Source organism: Mirounga angustirostris, unplaced genomic scaffold, assembly GCF_029215605.1.
Source record: "Mirounga angustirostris isolate CCGP_5_RB_7025 unplaced genomic scaffold, mMirAng1.0.hap1 SCAF_9, whole genome shotgun sequence".
Classification (NCBI taxonomy): Eukaryota; Metazoa; Chordata; class Mammalia; order Carnivora; family Phocidae; genus Mirounga; species Mirounga angustirostris.
The window spans coordinates 20,997,554-21,021,353 of record NW_026991717.1 but is presented as its reverse complement, the minus strand read 5'-3'; the positions used below and the strand labels follow the sequence as shown (position 1 = coordinate 21,021,353).

Sequence of the window (23,800 nt, the reverse complement as noted above, 5' to 3'; positions counted from 1 at the left end):
GGTGAGGACACTTGAAGAGGGCCTGGTCCATAGAATATTTTAAACCATGCTCATTAGTACGGAAGCTAAACGGAAATGATGCCATGGGTCTGGACTAGTGTTTTTTTTTTAAGTGCCTCAGGAGGCTCTGTTGTGCAGGCAGGGTGGAGGCTGGCCTAGAGGTTAAGAGCATGGGCATATTCCCCGGGTTTAAACCTGACCTCTGCTTCACAAGCTTCAAAACCTTGGGCATAATTAAACCTTGTACTCACTTCATAGAATGGTCCTTAGATGAGTGTCTGGAACATGGAGAATGACTGGTAACTGTTAGTAATTACTGTTGTCATTATAATCATCACCATCAGCCCAGGACAAGCCTGGCCTGAGGCACCTCTGAACCTTCACAATGGATACTGAAGTTGGAAAAGCAGTTCTGCCTGGTGGAAAATCAACTTTAGTGCTCCTCTGTGAGCTCGCTGCCTCTCACAGGAGGCCTGACAGATCCCGCCAGTCCCCACGGACCTCCTGCTTTCACAGATCCCAAAGATGGCCCTCCTGTCCCAGGGCAGGTTTACCCAGGTGGGGGAGGCAGGAACTATGAAGGGCTGCATGCCACCCCAGCAAGGAAACAGAAGACACCAAGCAACCAACCATACCACCGACCTACCCACATCAACACAGTCCTGCCTTTGTACATATGAACATGATAACCAAGGATGGGTTGACATTTGAGTAAAACAAATTTCCTGAAAAGCTAGATGAGTAAAGAGGCCACCTGACCTGTGGCGGGGGGGGGGGGGGGGTAGGTGAGAATACAGAGGAGTGAGGAAACCTGATAAATAAAATTCTAAATTAATACCCCTGAAGGAGACAGCACCCATACAATAGGTGCTTCATGAAATGTGAACATATTGCTATGAAAAAGAAGCAATAAGAGAACAAGAAGAGTTCTCTGAAAATAATATGCTGTCAAAATGAAACATTCAGCAGAAGGGTCAAATAGTAGAATGAAGGGGGCTGAGGCCCAAATTAATTATCCAGAAAATAAAACAGAGGAAATAACCCAGAAAGTAAGAAAGAAAAAGGAAAATATTAAAAAATGTAAAGAATTATTTGGCGTCAATTTAGCAGGTAGAATATCCTTCTACCTACACCAAGTAGGCTAAATTCTAGAAGGCAGAGAAATATGAGAAGAGATAGAATCAAAAACTTAATGGAAGAAATTTCCCCAGAAAATTTCCCTTGAAATATCCAACAGACAACTAATCAGGTCCAGAACAATAGGTCACTATGGTGTGTTGTAGCCAGATATAAGATCAACACACAATAAATCAAACAGTACCATTGTTCCAGAAATTACAACAGAAAATATATCCCCATCTCTCAAAAATATAGATATTACTTGTCCAGAATATATAAAACCAATGTAGTCACAACCAAATTCAAATCATTATCAGTATAAAACTTTACAAAGTGATTCAAAATTTACTGAAGAGAAAATACATATAAGTAGCAAAATATATGAAAAAATAAAAGAGTGACTTATCATAAAGCTAGACTAATTAAAACATTGTACTGGCTTAAAAATGGACCAACAGACTCATAAAACAGAATGGAGATTAATAAACAGACCCACGTCCAGAGCAGTAGGAAGGAGGAGGACACACTTCACTTGTGAGGAGAAATATTAAACATTCAAAAATTGCTGCTGGAGAAATAATTATTCATTTGGAAAAAGTAAAGTTAGAGCTTTACGCTTCATACCACATTTTAAAGTAAGTTTGGGATCAATTACCTAAACATAAAAAGTAAAACTATAAATGTTTTGGAAATACACAGGAAAATAATTTCAGAATTGTGGGGCAAGAACAATCTTTTAAAGTAAGAAACCCTAGACACCACATAAGAAAACAAGAACAACAGAGTTTGCAAGATAAAAAGCTAACAAGTCTATATTTTTTAAAAAAGACACTTCATTAAAACTAAAAAGGCAAAGACAAACAACAGATTGGAATAAAATATTAGCCATTTAAAGCAGAAAAGAATTACTATCTGAAGAAATCCCACATACCAAGGAACCAGTCTTACAGAAAATAGACAAAACAAATGAACAAGCAATTCACAAAAGAAATTCAAATGAATAATAAAGTCCTGCTATTTGTTAGCTTTGTGTCTCATCTATTCTCTGTTCCCCTTTTCTTTTTTTTTTTCTGCCTTCTTTTGGATAATTGGGTATTTTGCATGACTCCATTTTATTTCCTTTGTTGGCTTATTACCCAACTCTTCATTTTTTTTTTAATTTTAGTGGTTGCTTTAGAGTTTATAGTATACATTTTAGCATATAGCACTTTGCCTTCAAGTGACAGACTTCTTCACATATCTTTTTTTTTCTTTAAGATTTTATTTATTTATTTGACAGAGAGAGACACAGTGAGAGAGGGTACACAAGCAGGGGGAGTGGGAGAGGGAGAAGCAGGCCTCCCGTGGAGCAGGGAGCCCGATGCAGGGCTCGATCCCAAGGCCCTGGGATCATGACCTGAGCCGAAGGCAGACGCTTAACAACTGAGCCACCCAGGCACCCCTTCACGTATCTTTTAAGAGCCTTACATTGTATACCTCCCCCCCTCACCTTTACACTATTTTCTTCATACATATGTTAAAAATCCCACAAAATGCTGGTGTGTTTTTCTTCATATTTCCTGTCCTGTGTGTGCATTGAGCTTCTCAGATCTGTGGGTTTATAGTTTTTATCTAATTTTCAAGATAAAATTGGCTATTATTTTTTTTTGAACTGAGATTCAACTGACATATAACATTATATATTTTTTATAAAGATTTATTTATTTATTTCAGAGAGAGAAGTGAATGAGAGAGAGAGGAGAGAGAGGTCACAAGGGTGGGGGTAGGAGCAGAGGGAAAGAGAAACCCAAGCGGACTCCACATTAAGCACAGAGCCTGACTCAGGGCTTGATCTCATGACCCATGAAATCATGATCTGAACTCAAACCAAGAGTCAAACACTTAACCAATTGTGCTACCCAGGCACCCCAACATATATTATATTAGTTTCAGAGGTACAACATAATGACTTGATACAAAATGATCACCACAATAAGTCTATTTAACATCCATCACCACACCTTGTCACAAAACATTTTTTCTTGTGATAAGAACTTTTAAGATCTACTTTCTTATTTTTTAATATTTTTTCTGTTCATCCCCCCTCCTTTAGGGACCCCCATTCCACACAGAGCCTTCTTGAAAATCTCCCCTATAGCTCACTAATGCTCCTTTCATTTTTCACAAAATTTTTTTCTCCATCTTCTACATTTGGATAACGTCTATTGCAATGTCTTGAGTTCACTAATCTTCCCTTCTCTCTTACTTTTTTAAAAATTTATTTATTTGGGGGGGGGCAGCCTTAAGCAGACTCTCCACTGAGCATGAAGCCCAAAGCAGGGCTCATTCCCACAACCCTGAGATAATGACCTGAGCAGAAACCAAGTGTCAGATGCTTAACTGACTGAGGCACCCAGGCACCCCTCTTCTCTCTTATTGAATCTGCCATTAATCTCATCCAGCGAATCTTTTCTCTCTTATATTGAATTTTTCATCACTCAGAGTTCAAACAGGTATTTTTTTATACCTTCCTGTCTCTAGTTAACTTTTTGAACATCTGGAATACAGTTATAACTGTTGCTCTTTCTAACATGTGGGTAAGTTTTATATCAGTTTAAATTGGTTTCTTTTTCTCCTCATTTCAGGTTGTATTTTCTTGTTTCTTGGCATGCCTAGTAATCTTTGATTGAATGCCAGACATTGTGATTATTATCTTGTTGGTGCTGGATATTTTTGTACTCCTATGAACATTCCTGGACTTTATCCTAGGACACAATTAAATTAGTTGGAAATGGTCTGATTCCTTTGGATCTTGCTTTTAAAATTTGTCACTGTGCTCGCTCCAGCAGTACATATATTAAGATTTGTCACAAAGGACTGGAGTGACATGTACTCTGGGGTTAATTATTCCCCATTACTGAGGCAAGATTCTTCTAAAAGTATTCTACTCCACTGCCCGAGCAAATCATGAGGTTTTCCAATCTGGATGGTAGGAAAGCCCTGCTTTTTTGCCTGTACTGTTCCCTCTAATCCACTCAGATGATTCTTTCCTGACCTCAGGTAGTTTCCTCATATGAAAAAGCTGATCAATATCAGCTGAATACTCACAGGGGATCCTCTAAAGACCTCCAGAACTCTCTGTTTGTGGAAATCTCCCCTCTTTGTCCTGTGAACTCTAGCCTCCTTTAAATCCCCAGACCTTCACCTTCTTCTGCTTAACTCAGTGAGTGTGCCAAGCTCTTCTCATGTTTCCCTTACCTGTGCTACAGCCTGGAAACTGCCTCACAGTTGGAGGCTGGGTACAATCTTAGGACTTACTATTAATGGTAGAGGATCAAGGTAGAAGGAATATAGAGTAGAATCAGGTGAGATTTATTGCTAAGCAGAGATCCTGGCATTCAATGTTTAGCTGGAGGAGTTAAAAAAAAGCTCAGTTTGTTCAGTTTGCTAACATATGAATCCAAAGGTGGGCTACTCTAAATGAAGTTGAAATGCCAGACTTCCTTGGTATACCATAAGAGGAAGAGATCTAAAGGCTTAGGGAGACCGGAATAAGAATGCATTGATCCTATAAGACTTGCTCACCTGCCCTGGAGGATCCAGGGAACACACTTTTCACCACAACTATAAGAAATCTGTGAGAGGAACTCTAACATCCTTGAAGTGCGTTGTGGTAACTCTTCTCTGCAGGTCAGAAATTAGAGTGGGAATGTCTATGCTACCATCAAACTAGGTTCCCTAAATGCAATAAGGATTATGGAATTCCAGGGTGGCAGGGACCAAGTGACAGCACTTAGTCACCAAAGACCATGTGGGTATGGTTACTGAGTGGACAGTGGGGCCAAAGCAGTACTCAGAAGAGTCTGACTCACAGGGGTGCTTGGTGTTGACTCCTACAGGTTCTATTTCTTTAATTAAACCTTCACTGATACACATTCCCATCTTGGTTGATAAAATTTTGCAATAAAAGTAAACCAAAAAGCCAGACTCCTCAAATAAAAGTAAACCAAAAACCACATTCCTCAAACAGTATAATATAAAAGACAAACAGTACTTCACTCAAATTTTTTTTAAAAAAATTATACTACCTGTGATTATGTGTGAGACTAGTTCCATTATTGATAAATAAGCAATCACAAGATGTTACATTGAATCTTCCAAAAATTATTTAAATCAGAGCTATATAATCTGATTCCTAATCATAATCCAGCATAATGTAGAACCTTTTATAGTTTAATGTAAGGAAGACAATTATCTCAACCACAGGAGACACTTTTCAAACTATTACAAAAAAACAGAAGAGGAAGAAAAGCTTCCAAAGTCATTCTGAGGCCAGCATTACCCAGACACCAAAACCAGACAAAGACACTACAAAAAAAAAAAGAAAACTACAGGCCGATATCTCTGATGAACATAAATACAAATATCCTCAACAAATAAATATAGCAAACAGAAGCCAACAATATATTAAAAAATTATTTATCATAAAAAGGTAAGACTTATTCCAGGGATGCAAGGGTGGTTCACTATTCACAAATCAATCAATGTGATACATCACATTAACAAGAGAAAGGATAAAAACCATATAGTCATCTCAATAGATGCAGAAAAAGCATGTGAAAAAGTACAACATCATTCATGTTAAAAACTCTCAACAAAGTAGGTTTAGAGGGAACATACCTCAACATAATAAAGGCCCTATATGAAAAACCAACAGCTAACACCATACTCAATGATGAAAAACTAAGAGCTTTCCCTCTAATGTCAGGAACAAGACAAGGATGTCCACTCTCACCACTTTTATTCAGCATGGTACTAGAAGTCCTACCTGCAGCGATCAGACAAGAAAAAGAAATAAATGGCATCTAAATTAGTAAGGAAGAAGTAAAACTTTCACTATTTACAGATGACATGATACTATATGTAGAAAACCCTACAGACTCCACCAAAAAACTACTAGAAGTGATAAATGAACTCAGTAAAGTTGTAGAATACAAATTCAATATACAGAAATATGATGCATTTCTATATAGCAATAATGAAGTAGCAGAAAGAGAAATTAAGAAAACAAGCCCATTTACAACTGCACCAAAAATAATAAAATACCATAACCAAGGAGGTGAAAGACCTCTACTCTGAAAACTATAAAACACTGATGAAAGAAATTAAAGATGACACAAATGGGAAGTTACTCCATGCTCATGGATGAGAAAAACCAATATTGTCAAAATGTCCAGACTACCCAAAGCAATCTACAGATTTGAAGCAATCTCTAACAGAATACCAAGAACATTTTCACAGACCTACAACAAATAATCCTATAATTTGTATAGAACCCCAAAAGACTCCAAATGGCCAAAGGAATCCTGAGAAAGAAGAACAAAGCTGAGGTATCACAATCCCAGATTTCAAGATATACTACATAGCTGTAGTAATCAAAAGTAAAGTATAGTATGGCATAAAAATAGACACATAGATCAATGGAACAGAATAGAGAGCCCAGAAATAAACCCATGATTATATGGCCAATTAATTTGTGACAAAGGAGGTAAGAACATACAACAGGGAAAAGACAGCTTCTTCAACAAATAATGCTGGGAAAACTGAACAGCTACATACTAAAGAATGAAACTGGACTACTTTCTTATCCATACACAAAAATAAACTCAAAATGGATTAAAGACCTAACTGCGAGACCTGAGACCATAAAACTTCTTGAAGAAATCATAGTAATTTCTTTGCCATCAGCCACAGAAACATTTTTCTAGATATGTGTCCCCAGGCCATGGAAACAAAAGCAAAATTGTCCAATTTTTATTGGGACTACATCAAAATGAAAAGCTTTTGCATACTGAAGGAAATCAACAAAATGACAAGGCAACCTACTGAATGGGAGAAGATATTTGCAAATGATATATCTGATAAGGGGTTAATATTCAAAATATATAAAAAACTTATATATACAATTCCATAAAACCAAATAATCTGATTTAAAAATAGGCAGAGGACCAGAGAATAGAATTTTTCCAAAGAAGATATACAGACGACCAACAGACATGTGAAAAGATGCTAAACATCACTAATCATCAGGGAAATGCAAACCAAAATCACAATGAGATATCACTTTACACCCATCAGAATGGCTAGAATCAAAAAGACAAGAGATAACAAGTGTTGGGGAGGATGTAGAGAAAAAGGAACCCTTTTGCACTGTTGGTAGGAATGTAAATTGGTGCAACCACTGTGGAAAACAGTATGGATGCTCCTTAAAAAATTAAAAATAGAGTTACCATATGATCCAATAACTCCACCACTGGGTATTTACCCAAAGGAAAAGACATATGCATCCGATGTTTATTGCAGCATTATTTACAATAGCCAAGCTATGGAAGCTACCCAAATGTCCATCCACAGATGAATGGATAAAGAAAAAGTTGTATATATGCACAAAGGACTATTACTCGGCCATGAAAAAGGCTGAGATCTTGCCATTTGCAACAACATGAATGGACCTTGAGCATATAATGCTAAGTGAAGTAAGTCAGACTGAGAAAGACAAATGCCATATGATTTCACTCATGTGGAATTTAAGAAACAAAACAAATGAGCAAACAAAGGGGAAAAAGAGACAAAAAAAACAAGACTCTTAAATATAGAGAACTGGTGGTTAGCAGAGGGGAGGTGGCGGGGGTGGCTGAAACAGGTAATGGGGACTAAGACCACACTTACCATGATGAGCACTGAATAATGTACACAGCTGTTGAATCACTCTATTATACATCTGGAACTAATATTATATTATATAACAATTATAAATTAATATAACAATATATCTGAAACTATATAACTAATACAAGTATAGATTAATTACACTTCAATAAAAAAAGAAAAAAAGAACCACAGTAATGCAAAAATACCTATTCTCCACTGAAATAGCTATCACCACTTTCCAGCATTATGAAAGGCTCTTATAAAATAGCAGGGCAAAAAAGTCACAGTATTTTTCTCCTCCTCCTCCCTCTGGCATCACATTCACCAGTCTGGAAGGGGCAATCTCCCTCCCCGTCTTCTCAGACATCATGCTGCCCCCCTCCCTTGCTTTTTCCTAACAGAGGCTCCCCTCCAACATATCAATCACTCTAGGCAAAATGTATACCCCTCCTCATCCCATTCTGTCTTACAAGATCGGACTGATGAAAAGAAAGGAGATGTAGCAGAGACTAGGACAGGCCCCCACGCACCAGGCCTCCAGAGGAAAGATATTGTCAACAGGCCAGTGACAGCACCAAAACCCTGCCTTCAGCATGCCCACGCATGGCTGTCCTCACCCACCAGCCCCCTGCAGGGCGTCGGGCATGGCCGTGCAGGCCCTGGATCAGCAGGGCCCAACACTGCCTCTTTCAACCACCCCAAGGGACAGACACTTTCCTTCAGAGAGAGCAACTCACTCTGGCAGGGGAGGGGTCCTTCGTGGGGACAGGGGGCTGTGGTGAGTCCCCTGGAAATGAACCAGAATAGTCACAGTGATTCCTTCAGTTTTCTACATCCAGGAAGAAGGAAACACTAACACTAAGGTAGAGGATAGAAGCAAGAGCTTGGGATAAAAGAATTATTTAAGCCAAGACTTCAAGCCATTCTAGCTGAGTCTAGAGAGTGAGTTTTTACTAACAAATCAAAAGGCTGCACTGTCACAACTGATACGTTATTAAACACCACATCTGAAACTAATGATGTATTCTATGTTGGCTAATTGAATTTAAATAAAGAAAAAAGACTGTATCATCCTGGTCAACACAAAAGAATGTTCTTATGGTAGAGATGAACAACTGTCCACCAAAATTCCTGCCCACCTCTTCATAGTATGGAACTTCCCCTGGGAAGTGCCTGTCCAGGAAGGGACTAACTTTTTCAGCTTCCTTCCCAGCCCAACAGGGCCACATGACAGGCTCTCCCCAATGGTTTGATGTGTGAGTGATGAGGGTCACCTTTAGACCCATCCCCATTGCCTTTCCCCTTCCATTGAAATACAATGGACTCCACAGGCCTAGGGAACTGTAGAGCCCCTTCTAGAAGGAAGCAACCAGAGTCTCTGGACCTCCTATGATGGGGAGCAGCCCATTGCCTGGAGTGCCCACTCTAGAAAAATCATGTCCTTTGGCTGTGCTTTTGGGTTCTTACCTCATGTCGTGTTAAGTCACTGAAAGTCTGGGGTTTATTACAGCACCTAGGGTTATCCTAACCCATCCCCTTACCTCCCTAAGTAAGGAAAGTGGTCAGCCGAGCTTGGGGAACCCCTTCTCTTCTACCTGGGGCTTGGGCAGAAATAAATCAATGGGAGAAAATGCTCACCACTGCCTAGAGAGTGGCCGGTCCCACACCGATGGACGGGGACTAGGGAGCAGACACTCCGAACGTACTGCTATAGCAGCTCCAGCTGGTGCTTTATCCCTCTTTCTAGGGTGAGGCCCTAGAACACCCCATCCTACTGCTCTGACTTCCCCAGGACACACCTGAGCCAAGTCCACAAGGAGTCCTGACTCCTTGTCAGCTAGAAGCTGCTTAGCCTCCTTCACAGTAAAATGCCCAGCGCTACGAGAATCTCCATCCTGGGACCAGGACTGCAGGTGGGCATGAAGAGCGGCTGGGGGATCACGGACGCCATTCCTCTCATCTTTTCACCACACACCCACCCAAAGGAGTTGTGGCTTTTCCTTGTTTGGCAGCCAGCATCAGAGGCCTTCCTTGGCCTATACCATGAGGGCAGATGAGGAGGAATGGAACAGGCTGGCCCCATGTCCCCAAAGGGAACCCAAAAGCACAGCCAAAGGACATCGGCCCCACAGCTGGCGTGTCCACCACCATTTCCCTCTGCACAAAGGAGTCAGCTTCTTGACACACTAGTTGTGATTTCCTTTAAAATACTCCAGCAAGGGGCTTAGATCAAACAAGACAGGCCAATGTTGATATTTGCAGAAGACAGATGGAGGGTCTACGGGGATTCATTATACTAGCGTCTCTCTTGACTTCTGTGCGTGTTGGAAACTTTCTACATAAAAAAAACTTTTTTTTTTTTTTGGCAAAGGAAATTTCTCGACAAGTCATAGGAGAAGAGGCTCACTGAATTAATGCCACTCTCTTCCCGATGCCTCCTCAGGATGCTGTGGTTACTCTCATGAGGAGGAAGTGTTTACAACAGGCAGATTTGTGGGATTTTTCTACTCCCATTAATATTTAGTACATGTCATTATCTCCAAACCTAATCACTTAAAGAAGAGATCTTTAAATAATTGATGCCTACAAAAGAGAAGAAAAGCCACACCATGTTTTTTTTTCATTATCCATCAAAACCCAGAAAACCTCTTCGTCTGGCCCTGACATGGACACATAAATATATTAATGCACACACTGAGAAAAACACGCATACAAATCAATAGACATGAATCTGCTCGGGTACTTTCCCAATGGGAAAACTATCCTCTCTTTTCCATCTCCCATGTGGCCTGCTCCTCCCTGGCACGGGGCCACGGCAATGGGAGAAGGGGTTCCAGCGGCATCCCTGTGCTCTTCTATTCAAAAAACATCCTCCTCTGAAACTCCGAGTTTCAGTCCCCAAAACACACACGCAGCTAACCTTTCTTGAACTCTGATGAAGTAGGTGCTGCTTGTGTGCTCGTGTTTCGCGCCTAGCACCTATACTTACTAAAATGTCTTTGTTCCCAGCACGTCCACAGAGGACAGCACCCAAACAGAACAAAGGAAGAGGACGCTACATGAGCATCTCCAACGGGCACTCTCCGAAGCGGAGAAGGTAGGATGCTCAGTGGTTGTTACCTATGAGCCCTTCTGCACTGGGAGGTTCCGCTTCTATAAAGGTCTGTGGCCCGCTTTCTGCAAAGAAGCCAGAATTCTCTCTGCCAGCACCTTTAAAGCACTCACACCCCCACAGGGACCCTGCTCCCAGGCGGCCGTGGGGACAGGTGCAGACTTACCACAAGGGAGAGAGGCCTCTTCCAGGAGACCACACCGATGAGCCCCGAGAGCAGCACCTGCAAGGACAAATGGTGCGGGAAGGTAAGACTCTTTGGAAACCTTTAACGGACAATCAACATGGTCCTGCCGTCTCACCTTGAAAAAGGACTACTTCTAGAATCCGGCCCACATGCATGAGCTGGGGAGGGTGGGACACACAATGAGGCTTGTTATGCGCCCAGATGCTCACAGCCTGCAGCGCTATGGACAGCACGCAGGCCTCCGAGACCACCAGGAGCTCCTGTGAGGTCACTTATGCTCTGCATGCACGGGCCCAGGAACAGATGCACCTGCTGAAAGAGCCTCCACTGGGCACTCCCTCCACTCTGGTCCCGTGAGTTATTTGGTTGTGTGACTTAAAAATCACAGAGAGGACTACAAACACTACTTTGGGGAAAAGCGGAGCTCCCCCCTTGCAGGTCACCTGGCCACCTGCCTTCTGCGCATGGGTGTTGGGCATGGCCGACCTGGCAGGCCCCCCCCACTCCTTTCCCACACTTGGTCCCCCAGCCAGCTTCCCATGTCCCCAGGAGGCGGTGCCACCAGATGAGGCCCCCAGCTTCCCACACACTGACACTGAGCTGCTGGCTCCTTTCCCAGGCCGGCCCCTGGCCTCTGGGGCCCCAGGTCCCACTGAGCATGGCCCTTCCAGGACCTCTTCTAGCAGCCACCCCCCCTCCCCCGGCTCTTCCTTGTTGCCCTAACCCCATGACCCTTGTGTCTTCTGTCTCAGGAGAACCACCCCTCAGGTCCTGGCCCACAATCCCTGAGGCACACTCTGGCCACTGATCCAGACATTCCCAGTCTCCTTGGGTCCAGGCAGGGCCGACAGATCAGGGAGACACAGCTGCTCCCTCCCCACTACAATGTGGCTTTGGCCCTCACCACTTGCACACACACTTCCCAAGGTCACCGGAGGGGTCGCTGAGTGCAACACACAAGTGCAGTGATCAGTTTGAAGACCTGAGGTTAACCACATCCTCCTGTGGGAGGCCCCCTCTCCACTCGGCTTTGCGTCACTCCCCAGATGTCCTCCCACCTCACCCTTCCCTTCCCGCGCCCCAAGACCTCTCCTCAGACCTTTGGCTCCTCCACCCAGTGGCTCCACTGGAGATCCATCTATCATTCAGATCTAACACGTGCTGATTCACACAGTCCACTGGGCACCGCCCCTGGTGTCACTCTCCACCTCAACATGTCCCAAAATGCACCTGCGGTCTCTACCTCCCCAACCCAGTCTCTCTCTCATCATCTCTGCCTCCTACAATGGCACCCCTCCTCCCGGTCACTCAAATCCAGATCCGAGATGGTCCCATCTCTCTCACCCCCAGCATCCAACCAGACACACAGAGGAGGAGGCTGCAGCTGTCCTTCTCCAGGGCAATATTCTGGGAGGCCCCACTATAATAAGTAAGGTATTTTCATATGAGGTCTGCTGTAAAGATAAATCACCCCAACTTTCTGCTGTGCACACGGGCCAGGCTGTCAGGTCCTGGGCTGGAGCGCTTTGGTTCATTTCCCCTGGGATTCCAAAAGGACTTGCCCAGGCCTGGGAGGAGAGTATCCTACTGAACAGACTCCCAAGGCCCCCCTGGCAACAGACTCCAGTTAACCCTCAAACACTTCTGCAGACTTAGACCCAATAGTCTCTAACAACCCGTACATCATGTTAGTCTCAGGTGGATTTCCCAACACACGTGGACCAGAGGTTCGTGTAAAAGACTTCTGAACCTCATTCATACACACACACACACACACACACACACACACAAGAAACAAAATGAACCAAAGAGAGCTCAACAGGGCTCTGCTCCCAAGCATGTCACATACATATTCTTTCTTCAATGCACACATCTCGCAAACACAGTCAATATTGACAAATAGTATTTACGAACGCTTTCCCATATCCCAAATCTCTCTTCATGATGCCACCCAGCTGCAACCTGTATGGAAATCCTTGACTACTGTTCTCCTGTGTCTCTCTGTGCCCCAGTCCCTCGTTCTTCATCCACAATGTCTATAACCTCTCTCTTCCCTTCTATACCCAACCCACTCTCCCTCTTGTCATCTCTCCTCCCATAATGGCACCCCTCCTCCTGATCACTCAAATCCAAATTCTGGAGATGTCCCCAGCCCAGCTGGCTCTGACTCTGCCATCTCCTTAGGATATGACTTCCAAAGAGTGTCCTCTGTTTTCCCTTGATGCCAACACCAGCCTAACCCAAATAAAGCCTGGACAGAGGATGGGAAGGTACACCTCCCAGAATATGTCCATTTATACTCTGCCTTCCACTTCCCACTTCTACCATAAAAAATTTTACCTGTTCTTCAAGACATGGCCCAATGCCTTCTCATTCAGGAAGGGCCTATGAATTCATGAGTACATGGGGCCCCACTAAATCCCTAAACTACCACCAGACCTCTCGAGGCATGTTTAATGAGCTCAGACAGAACTCCTTGATCTTTTCTTCTAAGCTGAAGTTTATAAAACTGTCAAATGTCTACAGTGACCAAGTTGCTTGTAACAGAAATATTACTGGAAACCCACAAACCTTCAGAGAGCAGGCATTTAAAAACACAAAGGAAGTTAGTTAATATCACTTAAATTAGGCTATAGTAAAAATTCTTAATTTTCCTTGCCTCCATCCTACAGTTATCATTCCATGAATCCCCTCAAATAATTTTACCTCCAATAATATGGACAGTTGGCTTTACTGAAGAAAATGTTACATTCCTAAATATCATTAATAACTGTAATTACAGATGGATCCAATTCCCCAACACAAAGGAAAAAAAAAATAAAACCATCGAACTCAGTGTGGCATGCAAATCCTAAAATAATCCCTGATGACCCATGGCCTTGTCTAAAGCCCTTCCCTTGATTATCAATATGATGGGTTATCACTCCTGTGATCCTACTCAGTGACACAAAGATGTTGCCCCAGGAACACTTTGCAGCCTTGTAAGACCCTGGCCAGTTGACTCAGCTAGGCCATGTCCAGACTCCTGACCTAAGAAAACTCTGAATGGTGTTGTGTTAAGCTTTAAAGTCTGTGGTACTTTGCGACACAGCAGTAGAAAACTATTTATTGTAGACTAAATGTTTGTGTCCAGACCCAAATCCTAACCCCCAGTGTGATGGTATTTGGGGGTAAGACCTTTAGGAGGTAATTAGAGTTAGATTAGGTTGTAAGGGTAGGGCCCTCATGATGGGATGGTGGCCTGACAGGATGAGAAAGATCTCTCTCCATCTCTCTGTCTCTCTCCCCACATGTGCACACCATGGAAAGGCCACATGAGGACACAGTGAGGTTTTGACAGCCTGAAAGACAGGAAGGGGGTCCTCACCAGAACCCAACTCTGATCTCAAACTTCCAACCTCCAGAACTATGAGAAAATAAATTCCTATCGGTCAAACCACTGAGTCTATGGTATTTCATTATGGCCACCCGAGCTTATTAGTACACTAATACTAATAATTAAGAGTGGAATATTGTATTCTTGTCTTCAAATGTCAACTCTCTCCCCATGTCTCCCCAGAAGAAGCAGACTTCCCTACCCCTCGATCTAGAAAACCGGAACACCAGAAAACCAGAAGAGGCCTCCTCTGGTCCACTGGGCACCAGAGAAGAAAGGAGAATAGACTTGCTCAGAAATGACCGGGTCTTAGTTTGAACTATTTTTTTTTCTCAATTCCAGCTACCAGTGAGAATTATGTTGCATGTTCTGCCACCTCAGTAATTCTGCAGGTTTATTTTGTACCACTTTGGTGAGGGACAGGGTCATGGAGCTAGTTAGCCGTGAAATTACTGCATCTTATGAAACCTTTGTCCTATTTAATTTGCCAGTATCATTATTCAAAGTCCACAGTTTACACAAGAATATGAAGAAATTGAAGAGGGTCAGAGAAGAGTAACATGTAATTAAGTAGCTATGAAAGAAAAGCCAAAAAAGAATGTGAAAGTCATGATATTGCTCAGAAAGAGAGGCTTAACTTTTTGAGCACCTGCAAGTTGTTAAAAGAACACCAACCCACTTTTTTTTTCTCCACAGGGTGGTTTTCTGTGTCTGGGTCTCCCTGGCGCCACATGGCAGGGCTGACTCCATTATGCAAACCCTCAGCCTTCTGTGTCCATCTCAGCTCCCTTCTGGGAGACATACATGCCTTCCCATCCACACCCCCTCCATGGCTTCTGCCTCCTTCTCTCAGAACAAGCCCTAACCCACCATTCTCTCTCCCAACCATTCACCCCCATCTGCAGTCCTGACTTTCTCCACTTCCTGCTGGAGGCTTCATCAATACATCAAACTCAAAACGTCCACAAGGAAAGCAAGCCACTCTCCTTCTCACCTACTTCCTCCACGATAGAAAAGAATTCTGTAGCTTTCATTCTCTCATTGTATAGGAGCAAAACTAGATATTGATGGGAAACATAGCCCCGTGAAAGAAAAAAGAAGAAAACAGTCAAATGCTTTAGGATATTCCAAATAACCCATGAGTCAAAAGAAAATCCAAGTAAAATACAACACAGTCTGTTCTGAAGTGAGTGTTTCTTTGACGCAAATTACTTCATATATGCTTGGTACCAAACTCATTCGTCCTGGCTCTGCCCTGTGCGATGCAGCCTTCCACCAGGGCTGTTTACTCTGAAGTTTACTCAAAATCAGCAACTGGACTTTGTTATTTAATGAGTTAATAAAGCAGCATATGTATTATTATAACACATTTTTAACATATTTTGATTTTAAATGATTTCAAACCAACTGGTTTCCTCTGTAATCCTATCTATTTCATTCTACACATTCAAAAGCTTTATTCTGAGATGGACTCCCCAGACTTCCCTAGATGGCTATGAACCCTTGATGTAGACGTTCCTTTAGTGCAGATATTTTAGTGGTCAACTACAGTTTTTTTTTTTTTTTTATCTGGAAATGTCTTACTTCACCTTCATGCTTGAAAAGTAGTTTTGCTGGGTACACGGTTCTAAGTTGATGGTTTCTCCTCTCAACCGGCTTAAAATACTATGCCACCATCATCCGGCTCCTGCTGTTGCCATCAGGAAGTTGGCTGTCCTTTTAACTGCTGTTCCTTGAGGCAGGAAGCTGTCCTTATTTCTTCATTTTTTTAAAAGATTTTTTTTTTTATTTCAGAGAGAGAGTGAGCGAGAGAGAGAGAATGAGCAGGGGGAGAGGGAGAAGCAGGCTCCCCACTGAGGAGGGAGCCCAACATGGGGCTCGATCCCAGGACCCTGGGATCATGACCTGAGCCAAAGACAGATGCTTACCAACTGAGCCACCCAGGTGTCCCTGTCCTCACTCTTTAAAGACTTTTAAGACTATCTCCTTGCCTTTAGTGTTCTGAGGTTTTTGCATGATATGTCTAAGTGTGGATTTCTCTTTATTTATCCTTTTTAGCATGTACTGTGCTTCTGACATGATGAATTTATATTTTTCATTAGTTCTGGAAATTGTATAGCCGATATCTTTTCAAATATTGCCTGACATTCTCTCCGTCAGGGACTCCAGCAGCCGCATGCTGACCCTTCATATTCCATCCTCCAAATCTCTTAGTTCTGCTTTTATATATTCCATACCCATGTCATTCAGTATTTCATTCTTGAAAAACTTCCGTAGGTTTATCTTCCAGGTGACTAATTTTCCCTGAACTATGTTTAACCAGCTGTTGAACACTTGCATTTGTTTAGAGAATTTAAATGGTTATAGTTTATGTATTTACAAGTTCTGCTTTTATCTTTTCCCAAATATGATGATTTGTTTTAGATAGTTCCTTGTTGCATGTTCATCTGTACAACTGCTTAAAATATTTCATATGCAGATGTTCTTGAGTCCAAGATGTGTAGTGAAAGTTAGGTATCTACAAGCGACAGCTTGTTGTTTCTGTTGACTCTTGCTTTTGCAGTGCACTTTCTTTTTTCTTTTTTTTAAGATTTTATTTATTTATTTATTTGACAGAGAAAGAGATAGCGAGAGCAGGAACACAAGTGCGGGGAGTGGGAGAGGGAGAAGCAGGCCTCCAGCAGAGCAGGGAGCCCGATGCAGGGCTCAATCCCAGGACCCTGGGATCATGACCTGAGCTGAAGGCAGACAGTTAACAACTGAGCTACCCAGGCGCCCCTTGCAGTGCACTTTCTTTGATGTTTGTAGGCTTGGAAGTCTTTTGTTGCAAACACATTGCTTGCTCTTAATCAGTGAGGTTCTGTGGAACCAAAATGGAGAAATAACCAGGAAGCACCCAAGATCTAGAAATGCTGTGATCTCCAAGGGGCTCAACTCATGGCTCAACATGGAAATCTCAGTCTGAGCCATCCCCACCCCACCTCACTGCACAGTGGACATTCATGCCCAGAGCACCTGCCTGCTCCAGCCACGTACTGCTCTGACCCTGCGCCCTGCCTCTCAGACTCCAGCCACCTGCCACTCTGGCCTTGGATCATTGTGTGGTGTTTGTTTGGGGGTGGGGTGGTGGACCCCAGAGACCTGCAATGCCTCTAGGTGCATGTCCTTTGTTTAGGATCAGGGTGCCAGCAGATTCAGTATCTGGTGAGGGCTCACTTCCTGGTTCACAGACGGCCACCTTCTTATATGTCCTCACATGGTGGAAGGGGCAAGAGAGCTCTCTGGAGTCTCTAAGGGCAATAATCCCATTCATGAGGGTTCCACTCTTGTGACCTAAACACCTGGCTCCTAATCACTGATTCCCCCTCCAAATACCATCACACTGGGGATAAGGATTTGACATGTGAATTTTAGGGAGACATAAACATTCAGTCTATAACAACGAGGATATCATAGATGATTTTCTAGGAAAATATAAGTTACTACAATTGAGTCCCTCTAAAATCAAAAAACTAAATGTACCTATAAACACCAAGAAATTGGGAAAGTGGTCAAACAGCCACAGGCAAATTCTTCAAAAGCTTCAAAGTATACAGATTTCCAACACAATTTAATTTTTTTCTGAGCACAGAGGGAAAAAAACAAGGAAACTTTCCAAATTCTTTTTACAAAGGTCAGTCAGCATAACAGTTACAACCCTGTAAAATATCACAAGAAAACAGACCAATTTTACTTATAAACAGAGGTATACAATTTTTAAATAAAATGTTAGAAAACAGACTTCAGCAGTACATTTAGAAGAATAAAGAGCAAGGCAGGGTGTTCATGTCAGGAATGAAAAAATGGCTCAGTAAGAGGAAACACAGTAATAAAATTAATCATATTAATAGGACAAAAATGAAAAATATTCAGAAGATGTATAAAAGACAATGGATAAAATTCAATCACTATTCTTTATGAAAAAATCTTAGTTTAATAGTACAAAATAAAGATGCCCCAAATTGCCACCTACATTTAAAATTAATCTGAAAAGACCAGTGTGGTGTGCAGAATTATGCAATGGTCCCCAATAACCCCACCCCTCGGTGTACACCTCCTATAAAATCCCCTCTTCTTGAGTGCGGGTGGGATTGTGAATATGATGAATTTCAGTCCTGTGGTGAGGTTACACTATATGACATAGGTGAAAGGATTTTGCAGTACACTCAGGTCCCAAATAAGTTTGGTTTTGAGTACATCAAAAGTAAGATAATCCTGGGTGGGCCTGACCTCATCAGGCAAACCCTTTGGGTCTGGGCCCTTTGTAAAGTCAAAGATTTGAAGCACCAGGGAGATTCTGCTGCTGCCTGAAGAAGTCAGCTGCTGTGTCCTGAGAGGGACTCTAACAGCTGGATCCTCTCCAGCTGACACCTGGCAAGAAAATAGGGACCTCAATCATACAACTGTAAAAATGAACCCTGCCAATAACCTGAGGGACTATGGAAATAGATCTTTCCCTCCTCAAGCCTCTGGATGAAAATGCATTTGGCCTCACTTTGACTTCAGCCTTCAGACCTTGCGCAGAAAGCCCAAGCGTTCCAGACTCCAGACCCATGAAAACTGTGAGATCATACTTCTGTGCTGTTCTAAGCCACTGTGCTTGTGGTAATTTGTTATAGAGCAACAGAAAACTAATACAGCTAGCTAATAAAACAAAAGAAGAATGAAAAGTTATAAATTCGGAAAAAGGGGGCAAAATGATTACTACTTGAAAATGATACACTGGGGCACCTGGGTGGCTCAGCCGTTAAGCGTCTGCCTTCGGCTCAGGTCATGATCCCAGAGTCCTGGGATCGAGCCCCGCATCGGGCTCCCTGCTCGGCGGGAAGCCTGCTTCTCCCTCTCCCACTCCCTCTGCTTGTGTTCCCTCTCTCGCTGTGTCTCTCTCTGTCAAATAAATAAAATCTTAAAAAAAAAAAAAAAAGAAAATGATACACTTATCTAACTAGAACACTAAAGGAAACTGATCAGCAAGAATAAAAACCAATTACAAGGATTTAGTAAATCAAATGGTTAGAAAATTAGTATATTTAAAAATTATGATACTAGTTATATTTAGTGAGCACTGACTGTATGACATTTACCTACTAAGGTTTTATACTTTAACTCTTTATATCTTGACAACTGTAAAAGGCTTGTGTGATTTTTGCACCCCACTGCACAGATGAGAAAATTAAAGCACTCACCCACATTACAGTATTAGGATATAAGCTCATAAACTATGAAAAAAAATAGCTTTCCTATACACATGCAAGCAAAGACTGGTTAGAAAAAGAGTGAAATTAAATATTCCATTTATAAAAATTCCATTTATAACAAAAAATTCCATTTATAACAAAAAGGCAGAATGACTTAGAACATACAGACCAATATGAAATGAGCAAGAACAGTATCAAGAAAATCTTAAACAGCTACTGAGAACACAAAAGTCCTCATATTAGAGGCAAAAAAAAAATCTTTTTTTTAAAGAGAAGGACCAAAGAATGCATGAAATTCCATGAAATTCTAATTAAAATACTATTAAGGGAAAAACAAAATCAATTCAATAAAAAGCATCGGGACAACAGGTTAGCCACTTGGAAAGAAGGAAAACTTATTTTCTACCTTACTCTTTAGACCAAAATAAATTCCAGAGTAATCAAGGAGTAAATCATAAATTAAAACCTGATAGTCCTAGAGGAACATGGGAGCATTTTTTAAAATAATCTCAAAAGGAATTCAGTGTTTGGAGGCAGGACACAAAATCAAGAGTCTAATAGGAAAGTTAATACATTTTAAATGTTTATGTTTAAAAAACAACACCTGTGGTTTAGTTACACTATAGGACAAAGGTGAAAGGGGTAGACTGGATCTTTGCTCCCAATCCCAGGGCCTCCTCATATTAGAAGTCCAAGTCCATGCTTCTGACAAGTAACATGGAAGCCTCCCAAGAGAGTGTGTAGAGTACCCATCCTCACCCAATGTTGGGCCTGGTCATGGGACTTGCTTGGCCACAGTGGATGGAGGTGGCCCCTCCAGGGCATCTCATGATGCCACCCAACATTGCATGTTGCCTGTCATCCTCTCTACACCTGCTCCTGGATGCAAGTGGGACACAGCCCAGACAGCCACAGCCCCTTCAGCCTGGGCCCCAGAATGGACAGACAGCACAGACCCAAACCCAACCAAGCCTTCAGTCCAAGGTGGGGCCACCTCAGCTGACCTGCAAACCAGAGCAGAAAACAGACTGGGCTGCTGCCAACCACTAGTTTCAGGGTGCTTCTTTATGCAGCCCTATCACGGCAAGAGCCAACAAACATATTTGTGGTTTAAAAAGAACACATAAAATGGAAGACCAATTCCAAAGGGGAAAAATACTTATAATATACACAACAGACAAAAGGTTGATTGTCTTAATTTACAAAGAGTTCATATCAATTAATAAGAAAAGGGAACCACTCAATAGAAAAAATGGCCAAGGATGTTCACATTTTTAATGGATGGTAAACATATAAAGGGATGCTTCAACCTCCTTCAGTTTTGTAAAAGCAAGCCAAAACAACACGACAAATATTCTGTATCAGGCTGCCAACTTTCTGGTGAAGTTTGATAAAACCCAGTAGTGGCGAGGACAGAGGAGAAAGAAGTTCCTCTTTAACACAACTGGTGTTGGCATAAAATGATGTACCCCTCCTTGGGAGCAATTTCATAAACCTCTCAAAATAGTAAGGGCACATACTTATACTGAATGATTTCACTACTGGGAACATAGCCTATGGAAACAGTATCAGAGGCATGCCAAGTCACTTATACAAGGATATTTACCGCAAAAACCTGTAACAAGTGGCTACCAATAAAGGGCTAGTTAAATAAACTTTGATATTTACATTAACACGAATAGATGCATTATGAAAGTTGAGGTAGGCCTGTTTATGCCAATATGGAACAATGTCAAACACAAACAACTGACAAACAAGACACAGCCCAGTGTGCCGAGAATGATCCCGTTTGTGTATATAGAGATAAATGGATGGATGCTGGTACATACATAAACGTTTTTCCCTAGAAGGACACACAAGAAACTTACCAATGGGAAACTGGATGAGGGAGAAAGGGAAGGGACACTTGCTATTAAATGTGTAACTTTCTGAAATACCAGCCTTTAATCTGTGCATGTATTACAGCATGAGTATTTTAAACTAGGCATACCACTGGAACTGGTAATTCCACTCCTAAGAATTCCAGGTATTAATCAAAGTGTTCTTTATAATCTTGCAAATTGGAAATGACCTGAGTGTTTAGCAAGAGAGAACTGCTTACATTTGTTGGGTCTTTCCCACCTGCTGCCATTAAATCATGTTGTGTTAGAATATTTAGTACTGCATGGAAATGCTCGTGGCACATAAAAGAAAAAAAAGAAAAGAAAAGAAAAATGGTTTGGAGGGGAAATAATTTCCCTTGTATTAAGTAAATAAATACAAATGCCAACACACAAAATACAGAAAGAAACCTGCACCAAATCCCAAAGACAGCCATGGATCATCTCTGGAGAGTGGGACTTTGACTTCCTCCTTGTACTTTGTGTTTTTTTGTTTTGTTTTGTTTTATTTTTTTTAAAGATTTTTTTTTATTTGACACAGAGAGAGATAGCAAGAGCACGAACACAAGCAGGGGGAGTGGGAGAGGGAGAAGCAGGCTTCCTGCCAAGCAGGGAGCCCGATGTGGGACTCGATCCCAGGACCCTGGGATCATGACCTGAGCCGAAGGCAGACGCTTAACGACTGAGCCACCCAGGCGCCCTGTACTTTGTTTTTTTAAAGATTTTATTTATTTGACACAGAGAGACAGCAAGAGAGGGAACACAAGCAGGGGGAGTAGGAGAGGGAGAAGCAGGCTCCCCACCAAGCAGGGAGCCCAATGCGGGGCTCGATCCCAGGACCCCGGGATCATGACCTGAGCCGAAGGCAGACGCTTAACGACTGAGCCACCCAGGAGCCCGTCTCCTTGTACTTTTCAAGTTCCCATGTTTTATGGGTAATAGAGAAAACATTTGATTGAAACACAAGCTAATAACAGCTGGTTCTGCCTTCTAAGGGAGGTGGGTATACCCAAGCAAGGGAGACATAACTCCTTCTGATGCTCCCTTCCACTGGTGGGAGAGGTGGATGGGGCCACACAAATTCCAAACTTGCACCGAAAGGCCCTTTGCAGAACAGATGTTGAGGGTCTCTGCATTCTTATGGCCTGAGGACTGAGAATAGAGGCAAGAAACCAGAATCCCAAGCACTGTGATGAGGGTCCAGAAGGTGGAAGGGGTCCAAGGTGTCTGTGGGGAGGGCCCGGCCTGCCAGGAAAGGTGCCCGCCAGGTACCATGGGCAATTCCATGTAGGCTGCTATTCTTTAATGGAGAATAATAAGAACTTAAGACATAAACGCAAGTTTCAAAGATGAATTCCAACTAGCACCCCAATGTGTGTAAGAGCCTCCTGCCCCTCTCTTCCCTCACCCAACATGGGGAAGAAACTATGAAACGGGCAGGTATACTGCCCATTTGGGAAAGAATATTATGTAAACCCATGTGCAAATCATTTTGAGTCTCTTCTTTTAGAAGTTTCCTCTTTGCACAACAATAAAAACAATGTATTTGTTGATACAGAACATTAATTCCATTAAAATCACATTATGTGTAATGAAAAGCTATCAGAGTATAATTATGCTAGCAAATTCACAGACCCACATCTACTTTAAAGTCCACTGGAATTACAATAGGAACTGAACCTGCCTGGTAGACAAATTGCCCCTTCATTTCCAAATGATGATGAATAAAGGCTCACTGTACTAATGTTATAAACGACACACTATTTCTGCAAACTCCAAAATCTAGGACTGTTCCTTAAAGATGCCTTTGCCTGGGTTTTCCCAGAGCCATCCTGTTCTCGGGGCCAAAGGTTATGCTCCTGAACCCTGAGTCTTCTGAGTTAATCTTGCACCAAGGCACACTCCCTTCTCAGAATTCCTGCCCCTCGAGCCAGTAGACTGGACCCTCCAGGGTGCGCTGAATTCCTATACATTCACAGTGACCCCTTGGAGTATCCTCTGCAGTTCAGACTGGGGCCAGATGCTCCCCCCCCCCCGCCCCCCACCAGGTACTCCTCCATCCTGGCACCAGCCCTGATCTTCCTCAACCATCCAGACCACACACACAGACTTGGGTGCAGAGCGAGTCTTCAATCTGGAACTTAGTGAGGTGCCCGGAAGAGGCAGAGGGTTGGGAGAACAAGGGAGGCGGGGTAGGGG

General features: G+C 42.4%; 1 protein-coding gene across 22 annotated transcripts in view; it reads right to left on the bottom strand.

Moving 5' to 3' along the window:
- ENTREP2 (endosomal transmembrane epsin interactor 2) overlaps positions 1 to 23,800 on the bottom strand; it is a 481,153-nt gene that overhangs the window by 279,195 nt on the left and 178,158 nt on the right. For 21 of the 22 annotated variants that reach the window (XR_008507963.2, XM_064570012.1, XM_064570016.1 and 18 more), the window contains one exon: positions 11,088 to 11,144. The exons of the other annotated variant lie outside the window; for it this stretch is intronic. Coding sequence is in view for 10 of the 21 variants with exons in the window: in XM_064570012.1 (XP_064426082.1) it covers positions 11,088 to 11,144 (57 nt within the window). In the remaining 11 variants the exon portion in view is untranslated. The remainder of the gene's footprint in view (positions 1 to 11,087; positions 11,145 to 23,800) is intronic. 22 annotated transcript variants of the gene reach the window in all.